The 21164-nt window shown below is 37.8% G+C and overlaps 3 protein-coding genes across 3 annotated transcripts; 2 read left to right on the top strand and 1 right to left on the bottom strand.

Annotated features, from left to right (window-relative positions):
- Positions 1–60: 60 nt before the first annotated feature.
- LOC135076393 (uncharacterized) lies at positions 61–2013 on the bottom strand. Its single transcript, XM_063970885.1, has 3 exons — positions 1879–2013; positions 844–1001; positions 61–272 (listed from the first exon to the last, which is right to left on the bottom strand). Exons 1-3 carry the CDS (start codon positions 1922–1924, stop codon positions 216–218), a joined length of 261 nt encoding a protein of 86 aa, XP_063826955.1. The 5' UTR covers positions 1925–2013; the 3' UTR covers positions 61–215.
- Positions 2014–2024: 11 nt separating this feature from the next.
- On the top strand, positions 2025–7085 carry LOC135076392 (THAP domain-containing protein 5-like). The gene is made up of 6 exons (XM_063970884.1): positions 2025–2763; positions 2998–3242; positions 3464–3517; positions 3927–4079; positions 4551–4637; positions 4756–7085. Exons 1-6 carry the CDS (start codon positions 2663–2665, stop codon positions 4968–4970), a joined length of 855 nt encoding a protein of 284 aa, XP_063826954.1. The 5' UTR covers positions 2025–2662; the 3' UTR covers positions 4971–7085.
- Positions 7086–10030: 2945 nt separating this feature from the next.
- LOC135076009 (major facilitator superfamily domain-containing protein 8) lies at positions 10031–17339 on the top strand. Its single transcript, XM_063970454.1, has 6 exons — positions 10031–10429; positions 14359–14602; positions 14828–15151; positions 15303–15549; positions 15757–16027; positions 17028–17339. Exons 1-6 carry the CDS (start codon positions 10229–10231, stop codon positions 17337–17339), a joined length of 1599 nt encoding a protein of 532 aa, XP_063826524.1. The 5' UTR covers positions 10031–10228.
- The last annotated feature ends 3825 nt before the right edge of the window (positions 17340–21164 follow it).

Raw genomic sequence — 21164 nt, 5'->3', positions numbered from 1 at the left:
CTGCATGTTTGAGTCTTTCATTATCATTTAGAAAGAAATTATGTAACTGAAACAACAGAAGATGTTTCACAGCATTTATTGTTATAGCCTAAGTAATTAATTTATGGATTTAGTAAATAGTTCAGCCTTCATCAATATCATACTATCTAGTACTTGATTTTGGGTATATTGCAAAGGTTGAACTATTTCTTTACTAGTTTGTTGCCATCAAGCGCTTAGTCCAGGGACTTGGGGGGAGAGTAGTTGAGGTACACCAGTCCACTTGCCTTAGCCTGCAAAGATAATAAATGAATTAAATATTGGTGGTACGTCATAATTCATAAAGTATATACACGCTTTTAACTCGGACTTCAGCATAATAATTACTTCAAGGTAAAGTTAACACAATGAGCACTAGCTCATATTGTGTTGTAAAAGTAGCCCAGAAACCCTAGTAGCTCATGTCTTCCAGTGGTGTTTGTGATTCAGAATTATGATTAAGAATTATTAAAATCTGACTATTTTGTAGAAGTATTGCTATACAGATTCTATTTTGCGATCAATTAATTCTTAAGACAAGCTTTTTGGCTGTTTAGTAACAATTAATCAGCATTAGTCCCGATGTTGCCGATTAGCCGTTGGGGCAGGAAAGTTCTCGAGTGGCGACCACGGGCTGGAAGACGTAGCGTGGGCAGGCCTCCTACTAGGTGGACCGACGATCTGGTAAAGGTCGCGGGAAGGGTCGGGAGCCTGGATGCGGGCAGCGCAGGACCGTTCATTGTGGAAAACCTTGGGGGAGGCCTTTGTCCAGCAGTGGACGTCATTTGGCTGAAACGAAAGTCCCGATGTATGTAGGACACTCACAAGGGCGATGGTGCCGACGGTGAAGACGAGCCCGAGCGCGAGCACGGCGTTGTACTTGCGCTGCTTGGCGTCGTAGGCCGCCTGCCACGAGCCGCGCGGCACCGGCAGCTCGTCCATGGTGGCCGGCTTGAAGTCGTGCCCGCCGTGGTAGCGCCGCACTGGAAAGCGACAGTTCTGACCTCAATCATTGTCGTAACAATATGTATGGGGAATTTTAAAAAAAAATATTTATCATATTTCTTTAGTCTTGTCATTATCGAATCATCCAGCGTTTTTATTTTTCATAAATCTCTACAAATATCTAATATACAGATATTTGTGATTTGGTGAAATCACAGGTCATGAAACAACATGGAGCATCCCATACTAGTTGATATGGGTGCAAGGATGGTGATGTCACTTTCAGTCAATTGTTAACAAAGTTGAAATACTTGTTTTGTTTCCGATCCTATTATTTATTACTTACATACATGGACCTATAAAAAATGTAGTCCAAGCTTACATAAATTCTATTAAATGAAGTTTTTATTTACAAATAGTTTAACTTTTAAAACTCATGCATATTCCATGATATAGGACCATAGAACATCAGATGGTAGACATGCAAGGGTACATTTCCGAATAATGGACATTGAGACAAATTTGAATTTTATTATTATCCTCTTGTTCTTGTTCTGTTACTTTTGGAGTATAGATTTTAGTAGCAAATCCTAGTACTAGACTAGAGCATTTGTTACTACTCAAAAATGGACTTATTATATCATTCCTGGGACTGTTCGGTGTAATCTCTTACAGGGAAAAGAGTAAATATTTGCTAAAGTTATAGAATTTGTTATCAGAAGATTTGTAAAAATATAGGTTATATTATGTAACAGAACGTTTCATTGCATTTAATGTGATCGACTTTGTAATTAAGAAAGCACAAATATCATATTGGCTTAAATAACCTTCAAAAGCTTTAATTAATTAATTAAAACAAAACGCGGTGGAGTTCTATTTGCAAAAAAATTAACAAAATAAATGGTGGTTATTTACCTGTCTGTTGCATGAAGCGTGAGATGATTGGTCGAGAAACAAACATCGTGGTTTTCTTTTTATAAACTTTGAATTGAATAAGGGAAATAAGGACTTGCTAGATCTCACGTTAACTGCAAACTTTTTCTAGATTTTTATCCAGTGGGTAGACACTTCTCATACAAAAACTAGTCTCTATATGTAGCAATTGATATACAACCTTATCCCTTAAGCAATAAAGTGCATTTTGGATTGATTTCAATATAGCAGGGGAACCCGCGGATCAATACCACCATACTAAAAATAATTGTTAGTGTCCTTAATGTTGGTAGTATTGTTAGTTTGACAAATGAAAAAAAATGTCTGTCAATTGAGTTTGAGTTTTTAACCGGCGAATTGATTCGTGTGAAGTTATTTTCTCAGATTTGGTGCAATATTACTGTAAATAAACTTTTCTGTCGTTTACGTTGAGTTGATTAAGTTCCTCCGTATCGGGCGTGATAAAGTTTGCTGTTCAGTGTTTTGTTTTTTGTGAGATAGAGACTCTTTTAAATAAGCTGTGTTTCAACTTCTACAGAAGTTTAAACTCTTATTTACTTTTCTGTTTAATGGGTATGTTATCTACTTACTTGAAATATTAGATCTATTACAAATCTATTTTTCATTAAAAACAACCCTATGTGATGAAAATGTAAATGTACTTTCAAAACTGGTAAATGCATGAACCAGGGCATTGACACTGGTTGGAGAGAAATTATAGGGTTTGTTTAATTAATACCTATTTCATTTTAGGCTTCTACTGATAATGGAGAGTAGAAACAACAAGAAGTGCGTTATTTGTAATAAGAGGCGAAGTCGTGGTGGATCACCCTTACTTTTGAGTAGGTTTCCTCTGGATTCTGACCGGTAAGTTTCTAATAACACTCATTTATTACAAGATAATTTTAATGATTGTGTAAACTTAAAGGCTGGGATTAATATTTTTAATCATACAGTAAATAACCATAACCAATTTTTAATTTCAGTATTTTGTTTCGTACTCTGTAAATGCATTGCATAACAATACTAAAAGAAATTAGTTGATGAATAAATTTCAGTTTGTTATTCTTTTTCTTTTCTAATAGGTATTTCTTATTTCAGTTGTCGAATGTGGGTTAAAAATGCTGGCATAGAAGACTTAGCATATGTACCTATTGAAAAGTTACACCAACTGAAGTTTGTTTGTGGTGGGCACTTCACTCCTGAATCCTTCAATGCCAAAGGAACTCGGCTGAAGAACTCAGCTATTCCAACACTGGAATTGAGCAATCCCATCTTGCCAGATGAAGTTTTGACAGAGTTTCCTCTTCATGTAAAAGACTCCAATAAAGAAAACCTCAAGACAGGTATGATGATGACTTCAATTATTTTTTTAAAATTTAATTTACTATCTATAAATTTTTCTGAATTATTTAGATGTCTTAATTAATTTTCTTTGGTTTCCAAAACAAACCAACCGAATGCAATTTAACAAGGTTCTTTCTTTGTAACCACAAACATGTGTTGTATGCTTATCAATAAATAATATATAATTTCAATTATTAATTATATCTATACTTTGTTACAGTTCTTTATGATCATTCATATTGCATTCCAAAGAAGTCAAATCCAGTTGAACGAGGTATGTTTATCTAAAATTATACTAATAACATAAAAAGGAAATATTTAATTGTTTGTTTGTATTTGATCGGCTCCGTAACTCGAAGCCAAGATAGCCTAAAGTGCGGGTTAGAACCCCACAGCTTGAATATTGTAGTAAACCCACTCGTAACACAATTTAGCTTAGAATGTGTGTTGAGTTAGAGGGACTTTAGTAATTTGTGTAATACAAATTCTTCAAAAAAAGTACCGGACCAATTTGAAAAATTTTAGGCAATCTACATTAATTAGCCAGGTCAGCTAGTTTAATAATATTTATAAGCTAGTAATTTTTAATGTGAGCAAGACATGTACTAGACTGATTGTACCCTAAAGTTGGGTAAGAACATGACATTTTATTACCCAATTCACATTTCATTATCTGCTTTCAGTTCCCCTTACAACTACAACCAGACAACTAAATTCAACATGTTTGGGAGCTGTGGATATACCAGATTCTGGTATTTCTGCGAAAACAACTTTTGAACCTCTTCCTTCTACTTCCAATGCACCAGAACATATGACCTATAAACCCATTACTCATGGTAAGTGTACAAACTAATTATTTACCTTCTAAAATATGCCTTCCCTCAAACTAAAGAATGCCACCCTGGATGCGTTCTGCAGTCTGCAGTCAGGTCAAAATGAACTTATATGTACAACATTCTAGGTTTCTGTACATTTTATATTAATGCGATTTGACCGTGCGGATACGAACAAAGAACGCAAAGCACACGTGACTGATTGCCTTATCACGACCACTTACAGATTGTCTTGACATACCCGCAGACCGCATCCAGAATGCAGAACATTAAAACCTCTAAATGCCTTTAATTTAATATTATGTCATTGTTATTGAAGGTGGGCCCACGCTTCATATTTTATGAGAAGAGCTATCATTATCCTGTCTTTGCATTTTTTAAAAACTTGATAATGATTGATTGATTTGGAAATAATATATTTCATAAAACAACAAAATAAATTTTAAACTAATTTGCATATTTATAATATTTCAGATGATAAAAACATTTGCCATCAAGATGCACAGGCAGAAATATTAGTCCACAGTTATAAAAGACCTAAGAAAAACATTGAAATGAAAGGTAAGATAAAACATACCTAATTTAAAAAACTAAGTAAAATTGCTGATTAATTAACCGATATTCAATTCAATTTGCTTTAATGTTGTTTTTTTTACTAATGGAAATGTTTTTATTACAGACACTTCATCAACATTTACAATTAAAGAGAAGAGGCTTTGGCGACAGTTACAAAATGCAAAAAAAACAATAAGGAATATAGCGAAGTCAAGAGTGAATTTAGACAAGTTAGATTCGGAAGTGCTGACATCGTTAGTAAAGGATGTAGTGCAGAATAACAAAAAAAAGTCACAAGGAAAAAGGTGCCAACAAAATATATGCTTTGGCTATATTTAAACGGTCCCCTAAAGCATACCGCTATATGCAAAAGCTGTTTACGCTACCAAGCACTAAAACGCTCCAAAGGATTTTAAAAAATATACCAATGGAGCCTGGTATAAATAAAAATATAATTGATATGTTAGAGGCAAAAGCATCAAGTATGCCAAAGGAAAATAAATATTGCTCGTTAATATTTGACGAGATGGCGTTAAAGAAACGGATAATTTATAACGAAATTGCTGATAAAGTGGATGGCTACGTGGATTATGGAGAGGGCGAGAACATGGGACGAGAAAAGAAAATTGCAGACCATGCGTTAGTGTTTATGATACAGGGTGCTAAACATAATTACAAGCAATATATTGCGCACTATTTTGTGGAAGGCACAATATCAACAGCAAAACTGGCAAAAATTATATCGGACATCATCAAAAAATTAAAAGAAATCGGATTTATGGTTCTAACAACAGTTTGTGATCAGGGATCTACAAATATAGGAGCTCTTAACATGTTAAAAAGAAACTGTGGACAAGGCATAGATAGCAACTTTTTCTCTGTAAATAATGACAAAATTTTTATAATCTATGACATCCCTCACTTGTTCAAATCATTACGAAACCATTTCTTTAAAAGTGGAAATATGTCTTTCGATGGAAAAATTGCACAATGGAGGCATTTGGTAGTTGCAGAAGAACACAACAGAAATTTTTTAAATTTTAAAAAACTGAATAGTACCATTGTAAATCCAACATTCAAAACTAAGATGAGGGTGAAGTATGCTGCGCATGCTCTGAGTAATACCGTGGCAGCTATTTTAAAAATGATGGCATGGAAAGAAGTTTCTGATTGCAATGATACAGCATTTGTGATTGAACAGTTAGATAAACTATTTGATTGTACAAATGGTCCATCATCTTTAAATGACGTAAAGAAAGGGATCCGGGAAAATGTTTCCACATCAAGTAATCACATTGAGTCTTGGACCTTTTATACTGATAAGTTAAAAACCATAAAATTTATAACAGCAGAAAACACGATACTAAAAAATGTTAAATGCGTAAAGGGATATCAAATATCTATCAAATCCTTAAACGATATTTGGGAAAAGTTAAAGAATGAAGGGTTTAAATATATGAACCTTAGACAGTTTAACCAAGACTCTCTGGAAAACTTATTTGGAATCATTAGGCAACACAGTGTAACCAATAGAAATCCCACTATCACGCACTTTACTGCAGCGCTTAAAACAAGCATGGTTACTGGGCTGAAAGTGCCTCATAGCAGAAGTGCTAATTGTGAAGCAGACAACAATAAACATATGCTGGAATATAAAGACATTTTAAAAACTAATTTAAAAACAACAGAAATAAAAATTAATGTTCAAGATTCCACAGACACTGAATTTTATCCTGTGTTGTCTATCCCGGACCCTGAAAACTTAGAACAGCCCATTGAAAATTTGTGTAGCCTTGAAAACCAACCAGTAGTATATGTAAGCGGGTATTTAGCTGCCAAACTATTACAGAACAGTTCTTGTTTAATTTGTGAAGAGTGTTTGAGCGTGAAAACTCCTGTTGACAATGATTTGTATGCATATATATCTCTTCGCGAATGGTGGCATGATAAAAAAAGTCTCGTTTATCCAACAATTCAATTATGTACCACCGTAAATGAAGCTAAACAATTTTATCATGACCATATTGCCGACCAGATATATATGGAAAATGTTGGAAAATTCATTTTCTTAATGTTGAGTACAAATTGTAATTTTAGTTGGTTTAAATGTCAACAACATAATAAATAAATTTATGATAAGATGTTTAAAATATTAAGTTACCTTTTTCTAAGAAAAAGTTGTAAAATCATTAATGACAGCCTCATAAAAAGTGAAAACAATTTTGCTGACAAAAGTAAAAAAGCACAGCAACAAAGCATTGAAAAGTAATCTTAGGGCTGAGGTTCGATCAGCTGATAAGAAAATTAAAGATGTTTATAAATAAAAATCCTATTTTTTCTTAGAAAAAGTTGTGAAAATAAAAGTTTACAAAATTATCATTTCTGTACTTTGTTATAATTTTCAATAATTCCTCATGCCTACAACTGCTATGTCATGTTCAATACTTATTGTAATATACCTATTTTATTTCGAAATAAATAATTTACGTTACAAAACTTCGTTTTACTTACACATAGTATAAAATAAAAATAGTAATCATTAAAATATTGAAGGTTCCTATACTAGATATCGATATGCAATTACAACCCTAGCAAAGTATCGATAATCGATAAGTTATTACGAACGTCACTAATACTGTCAGAAAATAAGGCATTATGTTGGTAGCTCCGCCTGTAGTTTGTGCGGTTGGTAAAGATTTGCGGGTCGTTCTCTAAAATGCATATGTGTGCGTGAGCTCAAAAAATATCTATGGAGTGCCGTCTCTTACTCTTTTATGCTCTTTGTTTTTATCTTTACTTCTCTTCTGACACAGACTGACAAGAGAAAAACTACTAAAATACCTACCAATTCCTACCATCCATCCAATTCTACCATTCATAACCATACCATTGATGTATATTACTATGGACCGAGCATTACTTATAAAATTAACATGCTTGGTAATACATGAATTAGGAAAGAAACATGGCCAAATATTTCGAGTAGACAAAAATTCTTCTCTGGATATTTGTTACTCTTTTACGTAAAAACTACTGAACGGATATTGTTAAAACTTTACAGTATTATTGTTTACTAGCGGCCGCCCGCGACTTCGTACGCGTGGATCCCGTTTTACCCCCTTCATCTATCTTACGCGGTTTCGATTTTTTCATACAAATGTTTTTTCCCGCTAACTCCCATTCCCGTGGGAATTTTGCAATATCCTATTGTAACTAAGCTTTTAGTTAACTAAGATACCTGCATGCCAAATTTCAAGCGTCTAACTTAAGCGCTTTAGATTATTCATACAAAAGAATTTTCCCGCTAATTCCCGTTCCCGTGGCAATTTTGCAATATCCTGTTGTAACTCAGCTTTAAGTTTACTAAGATACCTGCATACCAAATTTCAAGCGTCTAACTTGAGCGGTTTAGATTTTTTATACAAAAGTATTTTCCCGCTAATTCACGTTCCCGTGGGAATTTCGCAATATCCTATTGTAACTAAGCTTTAGGGTTACTTAGATACTTGCATGCCAAATTTCAAGCGTCTAACTTAAGCGGTTTAGATTTTTCATACAAAAGGATTTTCCCGCTAATTCCCGTTCCCGTGGGAATTCCTAAGTATACTTTAACCTGCCCAGGAGTACGAAGAATAATTGTACCAAGTTTCGTTAAAATCCGTCGAGTAGTTTTTGTTTCTATAAGGAACATACAGACGGACAGACGGACAGACGGACAGACAGACAGACAGACAGACAGACAAAAATTTTACTGATTGCATTTTTGGCATCAGTATCGATTACTTATCACCCCCTGATAGTTATTTTGAAAATATATTTCATGTAACTACAGAATTGACATCTCTACAGATTTATTATAAGTAATAACACAATAACATTATAGGCTATAATTTATGACGATATGTGACAAACTAAATTTCACGCTGGTGAAGCCGCGGGCAAAAGCTAGTTGGCCATATTTGTTTACGTTTCTGCTGAAGACTTTGTACCGAGCACGCTGTAGTTGGTAACGTCACAAGAAAATGTTTCCAGAGCCCTGGGCCCCGATTACGCTAAAAATTTTCATCTTCAACGTGCCCGGATATGTCCATTACCGTGATACCGAATTTGGAGCGCAACTGGAAAAGAAGCGCGTATGTATTGGAGACGTTAAAAATTAGCGTAATCGGGGCACAGATTACGCTAATTTTAAAATGTAATGTGGGGATGAATTTTTTTCTTCTTCTACCCCATCGTGTGGGGTATCGTTGGATAGGTCTTTTAAAATAGCTTAGGGGTTTCTAAGACCATTTTTCAATTTAGGGATCCGTTTACAAAATGTTAAAGTTTATAGTGCCAATTTTTGTTCGAGTAGGACGTCCCCCCCTCTAAAAACTAAACTGTTGGCTTGAAAAATCTGGAAAAAATCATGATAATAGCACTTTTTATGAACTTTCAAGGTAAACTATAGCGCTTAAAATAGATCAGTTAGTTTACGAGGAATAGTCGTTTTACTCATGTAGGTATTATAAAATTTCATACCTAATAAAAATTCCTTAAAAGAAAATATTAAAAGTGACTTTAGATAAAGTATTGCTTGCTTCTGAAGTAGGTATATTGTGGTAACGAAGGACAACTACGGAACCCTACACTGCGCGTGGGCCGGTTTTTTTTCAGCTCTGTGATTGCCAGTAGGTATCTTAGAAAATCCGTAATTAAATAATTATTGTAACTCGTACATTGTTAATTAATTAGTACTTCTAATAATTACTAAAGCCTGGGTATTTATAATTTCAAACTATTTCAAACTAATAAATGTAAATGATTATAACAGAGGCATTTTCTCAATCAGAGAATACGGTGCCTGATATAATTTATTTAGCAATGTTTGTTTAACTCAAATTTACGTTTGAAAAACTTTAAGGAGACAAAGGGTTTTTAATGTAAATTATAGGTCATTAAATTACTTACTCATGTCTAACCACAAAACGTTAAAGTGATTCAATTATGTACTTATTATTTACATTAATTAAAAGTCACTGTTTTGACCAACTTCATTATCAATTTATTGTACGAGTAGGTACCTATTAGGTACATCTTACCAATTTGTACTTTCATGTTTTACTTATTTTGATTTTAAGTAGTTGCATTTGTGGACTTACTTAAGTATTTTTATTAACTAATAAACCACCACTCCATGGAGTCGTCCTATCAAAAATGTTTATTTAGAAAAAATATTTTGTTAACATAGACTTGCTTCGCACAATAAGCTACTACAAACGTGTGTGTGACTAAGATGATGAGCGATGATGCATCGGATTGCTATCACTGTCACGGCTCAACGAGAGGGAAACGGGCGATGCCAATAAAAACATTCATAGCGGCCGCGGCCAGGCGCAGATAATGCAGAGAGAGTAGCAACAAGCCAGTCTTGCGACAGGCGCGGCGCGCGAGGGCTGCGCACGCACACGCCGCGCGCGCATACTAAGTTTCTTTGTTTACGCTCGACGTCGCGTTCATTGAGGAGACAAAAATGTGTGTCTATTTATAATACGATATTTCGGAGGCAACAGATGTTTACTAGAATTGTTGGGTAGCATATTTGCTAAATTCGGTGTATGGAGTGGCTGAAGGGAGTGGTAGAGAAGGTGCGCAGGGAGAGAGGCCCGATGGAGCCCGAGCAGGCGGCCGCGGCGCTGGAGAGCCCGCAGGAGCGGCGCGAGCGCTGGCGCAGCGTCTACGTCATCTACTTCACCATGTTCCAGATGTCGCTGGGGTTCAGCATCGTGCTTACAGGTGTCTGGCCTTACCTCGACAAGGTGAACCTCAGTAGAGGGCGTTATGCCGTCGCGTCAGTTGGTTATTGTAATCGTAATGTAAGAGCACGACGACTAATCTCAGAGCTGTCGACAGATTCGTTTCTATAATAGTAGAGTTAGAGGGCATTGTCCGATAACAAGCAATACTTAGTATAGGGCGCTATTGTGAACTTGGGAACAGTTTGGTCAATGGTAAAATATAAGTATGTCAAGCAAGAGGTATTTTTTTTGATTTAGCAAGTAGGATTCAGAAAAAATAAAGTGTTTACGTACTTATACGAGTATGTATTGAATTCATAGGTTTAATGTTGTATAATTATACATACTTATATTATACTTATTATAACACAATCTGTATGAATGCGAAGTTAAAAGGTATTTTTGTTTTGTATTCAGTTGTAGAGTCTTAAGATATTCTCTAAAATATTTTGTTCGCATGTCGCAAGCCCTCTCGCACGCGGCCTCAGGCAAGGCCCTCTTACTTAGCGATGAATGTATAATATTTATGTACTATTAGTAGGTCTCCCAGAGCTACGCGGACCGGTCTGGTTACCACTAAAACCTTCACTAATACCAATACCACTGTATGATTCATGCATCGCAAGTATGTAAACAAATCAGATCAAACTGCATTCAAACGTGACTGCAATAAATAGTTACCTATTATATTAACATACTTTTGTGAATAAGCCAAGAAAATAAGGAAAGGGCCTAAGTACTGATATAAACTTTGAAACTTTTACTTTGATATCACGTCATAAATTCTGACTTATATTTACTCGTATTAAAAGAACATACCTAATGGAGTACAGTGGTGGCGTCAAGCTAGACCGCAAGATCTACATTGTATAAAACCTCGTTAGTAAACGATTTGTTGTCGAGTTGGTAATAAATGAACTTTGGATTTACTAGTTCACATTGCAGTCACGTGAATCTTCTACATAAGTCCTCAGCTACTGATGTTTTTAATTTTTGTTTTCTTGGAGTTGTCATATTTGTGTGGCGTGCAATCAAGAATAATTATCTAAAGCGTGAGGAAAACAATTCGTTATATTCCTATTGTTATTGAGCGTTTACAACGAGGATTTTGTCAGACCTTAAGTTCGTAGGCATTTTGACATTAACGTACCCATGAACCTCAGATCATCTATGATCTGAGCCATGAACCTGTGTGAAACTGCTCACTATCTAGGCGGGAATGTAATTCACAGAATACCTATCTAGCAAGATTAAAATAAAATTACGTAATATACCAAAATTACTTAGCACTTTTCAAAATGAATCTGGACCAAACTAATAGGGTACTTAATAAAACCGCTTGAGTCCCAGACCGCATTCATTAATGTCATAACAATTGATTATCTATTGTGTCTAGATTCGCGGGCCTTGAAGGATTAAGTATCCTTTGTTTTCAACTCTAATTTACACATACAGTGACCTACACGAATTAAAAAAAAAAGATCCTGTACCTAACATAAATAAATAATTTTTAACAGACACCTAATACATAGCAAAGAAATTAATTTCACGAAGTATGAACGAAAATAATTATTATTTACTAGCGACCCGCCCTTTGCTTCGCACAATAATTAAAAATTCCTCTTGATTGAATCACTCTATCATTAAAAAAAAAACACATCAAAATCCGTTGCGTAGTTTGGAAGATCTAAACATACCTACATAGGGACAGACAGACAGATAGGAAAGCTACTTTGTTTTATAATAGTATGTAGTGATCATTTAAACTAATATTATTTAGGTAGGTACCTAACTACCTTGTTGATTTCTTGAAACACTTTTTTGTCATAGAAAAGTTCTTAAAATATTATATTTTAAGTATAATTATTTAAAATTAAGGTATAATTCGTGCCAATAGATACCGGAAATTTCGCATAATTATATAAAAGTCTGCTCAAATAGACTTTGAACTTTGTCAGTTTACTTAAAATTAAATTTCACTTGTATTAAACTACAGAGTTGGCAACAAAACTATGTATCCAAGAGTACCTTGTTTCAGAATGTATGGTCTTTTATGTAAATACATTTTCCAAATCATGGCATCCAATATAAAAATAGCATTATCCAATCAAAATGTGTCTCTAGCTAGCTAGAGGCAGGACGCGAGGGCAGGGGTCGCGCGCGCGGCGGACTCGTCGTCTATTGTTTTGAATTTCTTTAACAGTAGGCTAAGATGTTTTTATAGTGGTATGTCATTGACATTAGGTAGGTGCAGAAAAATTTAGTTCTCTTACAGTGTCTTAGGTAGGTATGAAAATTTGTTTTTCTTTTGCTTGAACAGTTTCTAAATTCATAAAAGTATGTTTTGTAAAGAAAAGTTGCCTGAACAAGTGAACACAGTGTCCATGAAAATGTCAATGCTTTATATTTTCATACCTTAATGTCGGGCTAACTGTGTGTGAATAAGTGATAACTTGTTTTGTTTTAATATTTGCTTCATGCGGTTTGGACATCTAGCCGCAGAGAGGGTCAAATAAATTGATTACCTACATTTCAAGAAATCAAAATGAGTGATGGATGTTTGATAAATACTGACAATATAAATGATGATATCCTCTCTTTCCCTTGAATTTCTGTAAAGATGTGGCACTTTACACGTGAAACCTGACGCGGCTGCGACTTCTTGAGAGATCTTGAAAAGAAAGTGATGTTGCACTGTATTGTTTTTGTCTACAATCATGCGCGTGCACGAACTAAGTATATAAGGATAATAATCCACCATTATTAGGTACCCAGGTACCACAGATTAAGCTAATCCAAATCTGTGATGATTACACATTAATTAGGCGGGTAAACGCAAATTTTATAAAATAAAACAAAGCTAAACATGGTGCTTTACTGTCTTGCCAAGAAGTCCTAAATAGAATTAATCAAAACTTTTTAACACAACATCACGTGATTAAGATAACAAAGGAAAATAAAAGCCTAAAGTACGTATTTCAATTTGCAATTCCGCCACCTAAAAATTGATTTCGGATCATTATTATTTTATTGATTTAACTATCAGTCTCCCTTGCGTTTAGCATTCGCGTAGGTAATCATTTATAGTAGTTAACCGATTGAGTCCCAGGACGGCATTAATTAATGTCATAACTAACAATTGATTATCTATTGTGTCTAGATTCGCGGAGCTTGAAGGATTAATCTCAAGCGTTAACTGTGCCGAATTAGCGGCAGCGATAAATGACTGCTGCCAGTCACTGCGCCGGACGTGGCTAATGGTAGCCTGCGAACCACGAGCCAATAATGCCTCCTCTCGCGGCGCTGTACACGCGATTACAAAGGCTGACATGAGAGGCCACTGAAACAATTCACGCATGTACTTAAGCGACCTTTTGAGATCTACGCTCACAACAGAACCCCGCTGTAGAGCGAAGAGTTTAAATAATATTTTACTGTACGGACACACAATTTTCCAAGATTTTCCATACAAACTACTCATACAAATAACTGTTCAGAAATTGAGTCAATCAATTTATGCTTTCTCGACCGGCCACCAGACTGAAGACTTGTTCTAGTTATATTGTAGCCATCAGTAGGTACGAGTACCTATATCAGCTAGTTGACGTTCAACACGCTCAAGAAACAATGCTTTGCTTATCTTTATTAACTGTAAATACATGCTTGAGTTATATTTAAACGTAATCTAGGTATGATAAATAAATATAGTATTGTAATTTAATGTTAATGTGTTGGTGAAATAACCAACTTATTATTTATTTATTTTAAACTTATATGCACGTAAAACAAATGTAGGTACATAAGGCGGACTTAATGCTTAATTAATATACGACTTTGTATAATTCAATAATGAATATATAAAATATATATATGTACCTATTTCAAATTACCTGGGAAGAGGCTGATAGAATTAAGAATACGACTAAAAGTGTTTTCTTCGATTGCTTCAGTTAGAGCCGGGTTCGAAGAAGGAGATCCTCGGGCTGGCGGTGGGCGCCAACCCGCTGGGCCAGCTGCTGTTCTCGCCGCTGCTGGGGCTGTGGGCCAACCGCGCGGCGTCGGCGCGCGCGCCGCTGCTCGCCACGCTCGCGCTCTTCGTGCTCGCGAGCGCGCTCTACGCCAACCTGCACCTCACGCGCCCCTACGCGAGGTACTGGATGGTGTTGGCGCGGTTCCTCGTCGGCGTCAGCTCAGGTACACGATTTATGAACTCCAGGTCACTCTATTCTATAAGACCTTATGTACCTACACTTAGTGAGCAAATAAATGAATATGAATATTTTAAATGTGCTTGAAAACTACTTAGTAGTTGTGGACAATACTCAATTCTTTATTATACAACAAACATAGTCACATAATTTAGTAAATAGGTTATGTTTTCGTGTCGACTACTAGCTGACAAAACTTGTTGTCCAACAGCCAATATAGCTGTGGCGCGGTCCTACCTCTCAGCGGCGACGCTGGTGAGCGAGCGCACGCGCGCCGTGGCCAGCGTGTCGCTGGCGCAGGTGCTGGGCTTCGTGGTGGGCCCGGCGCTGCAGGCGGCCGCGGCGCCGCTGGGCCCCGGGGCCCCGTACGCGCCGCCCGGGGCGCCCGCGGCGCTGCGGCTGGACATGTATACGGCGGCGGGCTGGATTAACGCGGTGCTTGGCATCGTCAACTTTGTGCTGTTTCTGCCGTGGTGCTTCAAGGAACGCACCATAGCGGCCAGGGAAGCGATGCTCGCTCAGGGCAAAAACTCAGGCATGTATTATTTATCTGTTTCCAATTTCAGTTTGAACTCTCAAGAAAGTATATTCTTTGAATAATAGAAATTAGGCTTAAGCTTTCAGGATATTTATATTTAGGCATTTGATTTGCACGGATACACCACTGGTGACAATTATTATTACAGAAAAAGAAGCTCTAAAAGCGATGAAGCCCGACCTGGTCAGCAGCTGGACGCTGGTGGGCGCGTTCTTCGTGCTGGTGTTCAACTTCGTGCTTCTGGAGACGCTGGCGTCCAGCCTCACCATGGACCAGTTCGCGTGGAGCAAGAAGCAGGCGCTGGAGTACCTGGGCGCGCTCATGAGCGCCGGCGCCGTGCTGGCGTGCGTCACCTTCGCGCTCATATCTCCGCTCACCAAGTTCTTTGAGGAGCGGTGAGTGCCACTCTTCAGTCGTTAAGGGCAGCTCAAGTTGATAAAACTGAGAATTGCTGTAACCCTTTTGAGATATGGACGAGCTCGCCTGGAGAAGGTACAAAACTGCTTTAATGATTTTCTAACCAACCTATTAGAGAGAAGACAAATATCACAAAGAAAGTGGTCGTAGTGAGAAAACTGATAAATCCGGCGCACTGGTTACAGCGCTCTTCTCCTGTGGGGCGGCTTCCTGCTGACGGGGCTGGCGTCGCTGCTGTGCATCCCGTGGGGCCCGGGCCCGCCGCCGCTGGCGCCGCCGGGCGCGCGCGAGGCGGGCGGCGGCTGCCCGCAGGAGGCGCAGCCCTGGTGCCAGGACTCCCGCGGCCTCACCATCACGCAGTTCTTCCTCGCCTACGCTCTCGTGTCCGTGGGCTACTCGCTCGGGGTCACGCTCATACAAACGATATTCTCGAAGGTTCTCGGACCGAGGCCTCAGGTAAGTTTTATTTTGAAAGTTTGAAAGGACTGTTATCGAATAAAATGTGTATCATTCGTGAATAAGTAATCCATCGCTATCATTGATAAAATAATTTGGGTAGGGCACCTTTAGAAAGTAATTTCGTAATAGGAGTGCTGGCAAACAAGGCACGCCTGTCACGCGCATCTAAAGCAAATAAATTGAGTCAAGCGATTGCGAAATCCACTGGTAAAACAGGTTATTTTATGTAGGTATAATAAAAATAAGAATATTATTTTATGCATTTCACGTATCTATCTTATCTACTTAGTGATTGTGTCTCAGATTTCATGAAGACACCAACCGTGACTTTCTGAATTCATTAGAAAGCAAAAAGACACAAAAACTTGATCGTTCTCGTAAAGATCTTGATATCGCAAATATGGCAAGATACGAGTAACTATAACGTTTTAAAGTTGGCATCAAGAGACGGATTATCGTGTTCAATCGATATTGATTATCTTCGATGGTTTTATGATAACATGAATCGGGTATATCTATATAAACTGATTGTAGATCTATACTCTGACCTATAGTCAAATTTCTTCGAACTTCTTTGTATCCATTTTTTTTTCTCTTTGCTTCTACGTATAATTAAAATTTGTTAAATTTTATACCCCTTGGTTATATAGAGGTGAAAACTATAGGCTTTGACCAACTACACTGTATCTGTGCAATTTATATATTTGTAAGCTGTTTGTTTTCTGAATAAAACAAAATAAATTATTTGACAAGATATTAGGTACACACGACAGCACATAGGAAAGATACGATAGTTTGTCATTCTGTGATACATTATTTGCTAGTATGTTAATCGGTGCTTTGGCCTGGCATATCATATACCCGTATTGTGAAGACTGGTGCCTGAAGTAGGTTCTGAAAGAGCCTGTATTACAGGTCACCAGGGACTCACACACGGCATAATTACAAATGTAATTATGCCGTGTGTGAGTCCCTGGTGATGTGGATGATGTCGCAGGGCGTGTGGATGGGCGTGCTGACGGGCGCGGGCTGCGTGTCGCGCGCGCTGGGCCCGGTGTTCGTGGCGAGCGTGTACGCGCGGCGCGGGCCCGACGCCACGTTCGGCAGCACGGCCGCGCTCACCTTCGCCGCGCTGCTGGCGCTGCGCCTGGTGTACGGCCGCCTGCTGCCCCCCGCCACCCCCTCTGTCGCCCCCTCCCCCGCCGTCGCCCCCGCCGCGCAAGAGCTGCTGCCGCTGGTTGCGCCCGCGCCCGCCGACGGAGACCCAGACTCGATACACGTGGAAAAAATTGAAGCGCAAGCCACGTGACATCGGCGTGAGCTTAGCCCGGGCTGTTGCGACTCGACGAATGCCCGAAACCGACAGTTAAACATGAAAATGTCTATTTATCAGTTATCAGAGGTAGTGAGTGTCGAGTGATAGAGTAGATTAAAGTGCTTAAGTAACTTTCGCTCGAGTCGTGCTCATTACGCTGTCGTGCGTCGAATAACCCTCTAGTTGTCGTCATGTCAGCCTATTGGCTAAAGTTGCAGTTTATACTCGCACAATTTATATTTATGAAGCGCTCAAAGTACGAGAATTTAAGTGCAATAATTGTAGACAAGATTATGCAAGTACTTAACTAAGTATTTAGTCATAAAATAACCATAGTTAGTGGCCAAGCCAAATATTAAGTTCTATTTGACTGGACAGCATTAAGAGATATGTCCCTATGCCGTTATTTGTAATAAGTTTACAAAGAAGAAGTAAATGATTAGCCGATTAGTCTCTGGTAGGTATTTTTTCCTTAACGAGAAGGAAAAAATATATTTTGCGTCATACAAGTAAACAGTGACAGCAGCGACTGCACACGGATTTAGCATTTTGTTAGCTAACACTGTCACAAAAGTTATTATTTGTCTTTTGAATGCTCTGCAACTTGAATGATCTCAAGATTCCTAATGAACAGTAAGAATTGCTAAGGTGTAGCAAAACATGATGTTTTAACCTTACAAGCTGTAATATTGATGTCACTGTAAATAATTTAATCATGAATGAAAAGTACTTATTTCCGGGGTCATATCCCTTAACAATAAAATGGCTCTAAGGTCCACTTAAAAAGTAATTTCAATAAACCTTATAGATTCTTGTGTTACGAGCGGACATCGAAAAAGTAATAGGTAGTAGTATCTAAATAAACAAGTGTTTTGAATATAATATAGCGTACCTATATTTCAATCGAAAAATATTTTAGTAAGAGCCAACAATTTGATTAATTCTTTGTTAATATTATTGTAATATATTGCTTATATTACAACGGCATAATGGTTCCCTAATCGAATAAATAATAAGATAGTGACTATGTGATACGGTAGCTGATAAGTAAGTGAAGGCATTAGGAATCGTAAGACTGAGTGTAATAAATAAATATAGAAAGATATAATAAATTATTTCTTAGAATGCCATATTATTTGTGCAATGTAATACAGACTTAAATAATTATACAGTTTGTATGTTAGTAGGTGTATTTAATTGAAATAAAGGAAACGTGGGAGTAGCTCAAACCGTTTGTATTTATGTACATAGTTCCCTGATAACACACAGCTATTATTTATTCTTCTTTATAAATATGTGTATAAAATAAAATAATTATTTTTTTAGGTGTATTTTGACTAATCATAATAAAATAGATGCCTAATTAAAAATAAGTTCTTTGATAGATATTCAGTCCTACAGTAGGTGAATGTATCATATTTTTTTATATTTAATTAAATGGGTAATTGGTGTAAAGGTTATTTTATTTACTAGATTAAGATGATAATAAAATATAAAACTTGTCAGTAATAAATAAATTTATTTAGATTATATTTTTCGATTATTTACATTTTTATTAACATTATTATTATCACAGCAAAATTTACTACAATTAAATAGATTAAGGGCTAACGCGTTTAAGTAAGTTGTTATGAGAAAACCCTTTGTACCCTAATAATACCTCTATAATATTGTTACGTTTGTTTCTACGAGCTCTCGGCGCGCATATAATACTACCTACCATGCACTTGTGAGTTGTGAGTGTTGTGACTGTGATTAATCTTGAGACTAAAATCAGACTGGTCTTGACAAGATGCCTATGACTTATTAGTAATGATACCTGCAAAATACCTCAACGTATACAATAACACCTGTAATATGAGTAATCACTTTATACTATTTTGTCAAAGATCTTTCGAACTCAGTAAAATAATGCTAGTTGTAGTCTGTCGTCTCAGTCATTGATATGATGTAACGTCATAAACGTCAGTGGCATACAATAGAACATTTTCGGTCTACATTTCGCTCGCAAAGATTCCCTAAGATGACTTTTGCTGCTTTTTCACCAATAAGTTACGTTTCTTAACCGTTAATATGGTTCAGTCGATCGCTGTCAATATTTTCAACCGACTTCAAAAAAGGAGGAGGTTCTCAATTCGACCCGTATGTTTTTTTTTTTTTTTTTTTTTTTTTCTATGTTTGTTACGCGATAACTCCGCCAATTATAAACCGATTTGAACAAATCTTTTTTCGGCGTATAGGTAATACCTCAAGGGTGGTCCCATTTAAATTTAATAATAAAAAAAACAACCCCCAAGGGTGGAAAATGGGGGATGAACTTTTTTATACGCAATATCTCCGCCGATTATAAACCAATTTGAACGATTATTTTTTTGTTGAATAGGTATTATCAAAAGGGTTGTTTCATGCGAATTTGAAGAAAATATTTCACCCCCAATGGTGGAAAATTGGGGATGAACTTTTTTATACGCAATATCTCCGCCGATTATGAACCAATTTTTTTTGGTCTCAGTGTACTGCCTACCTTCAGTGGTAACATCAAGGTAATAATTAGTTAACTAAAAAGCAAGAAATAAGTAAAATTTTATAAAAAAAAATAAAACCGACTCCAAAAAACCTACACTAAAACGTAGAAAAATAATTACTAATTACCTACTTATTTATTAGGACGAATTATTAATATTTATGTAGGTATACCATGATTGATACTTTTGGAGTCGGTGCAGGCAAACTTTACATGTTTCATAATCTTGGCACCGACTCCAGAAGTATCAATCATGGTATACCTACATAAATATTAATAATTCGTCCTAATAAATAAGTAGGTAATTAGTAATTATTTTTCTACGTTTTAGTGTAGGTTTTGATTGATTGCAATTAATGTACACAACGACGCGACGGCGCAGTCGATAAACGACGTTTTATCACCTCATCACGTCGAATTAATAGCAGCATAATAACCGGTACACATTCAGAAGGGAAAGTTCCATCGGAAGAGTGCGTCCCGACGTCGACTCGATATCTATCGTGGTCTTCGACCTCTTGGCCAGTGGCCGGTTCGGGCATCGCGCTGACGCTCATGGCCCGTGCTTCTTCTCGGCTGGCTACTGCCAGTCGGTGGTTGGGACGTCGCTTTGGCGACGGGCTGACCTGTGGCTTAACTACCTGGCACCACCACTGGTCGAGGCCCAGTGAACGACCAGCGAGCGGGCGGTTCCTGGATGCCAGGGAGCTGGCAGGTAGTCATCAGTCAAGTCCAGTGAGTTGGGTTGGGTTGGTGCGGGCGTTGGGCCGTCACGATCCTGAAGCGGGGCCTCGGTGCTGTGACGGCCGTTGTGGAGTCGGAGCTCGCAGGCGCAGCAGGCTAGGTGGTGTCGGCGTCTGCTTCTGGCAGCAGGAGATCATGGGGAAGGCGGTGCTGGTGCGTATCAGTAGCATAAAAAGAAAGCAGATCGATTGAATCCTGTCAGCGCGGGCGGCGGCGGCGCGCGCTGGGGGGCCAACCCACCACCACCCATGGCCATACCAACCTTGCGGTTATACTGGCCGAATCGCGGGAGATGCGCGCGAAACTGCGTCTGCCGTCCGTAGCAGGTTGCATTCTGCCGCGCACAACGCTTGACTCCCTACAAATTCTTTGATCTATTTCCTTGTCCCTATGCGCTACTCTCCCCGTTCTGGGGCTGCGACTATCACAACAACGGGTGGCACCCTATGGCGCCGAACTGTTCGGTGCTGTCCTCCTCGCATGCCACTTGTACGCGAACGCCTTGAGCCGTTTGAAGTTCGCCTCTGACGCAACGAGATCGGGGTACCAAG

This window comes from Ostrinia nubilalis, chromosome 11 (assembly GCF_963855985.1).
Source record: "Ostrinia nubilalis chromosome 11, ilOstNubi1.1, whole genome shotgun sequence".
In the NCBI taxonomy this organism is placed as follows: Eukaryota; Metazoa; Arthropoda; class Insecta; order Lepidoptera; family Crambidae; genus Ostrinia; species Ostrinia nubilalis.
The sequence above is the reverse complement of the archived record's forward strand: the minus strand, read 5'-3'. Positions and strand labels throughout refer to the sequence as shown.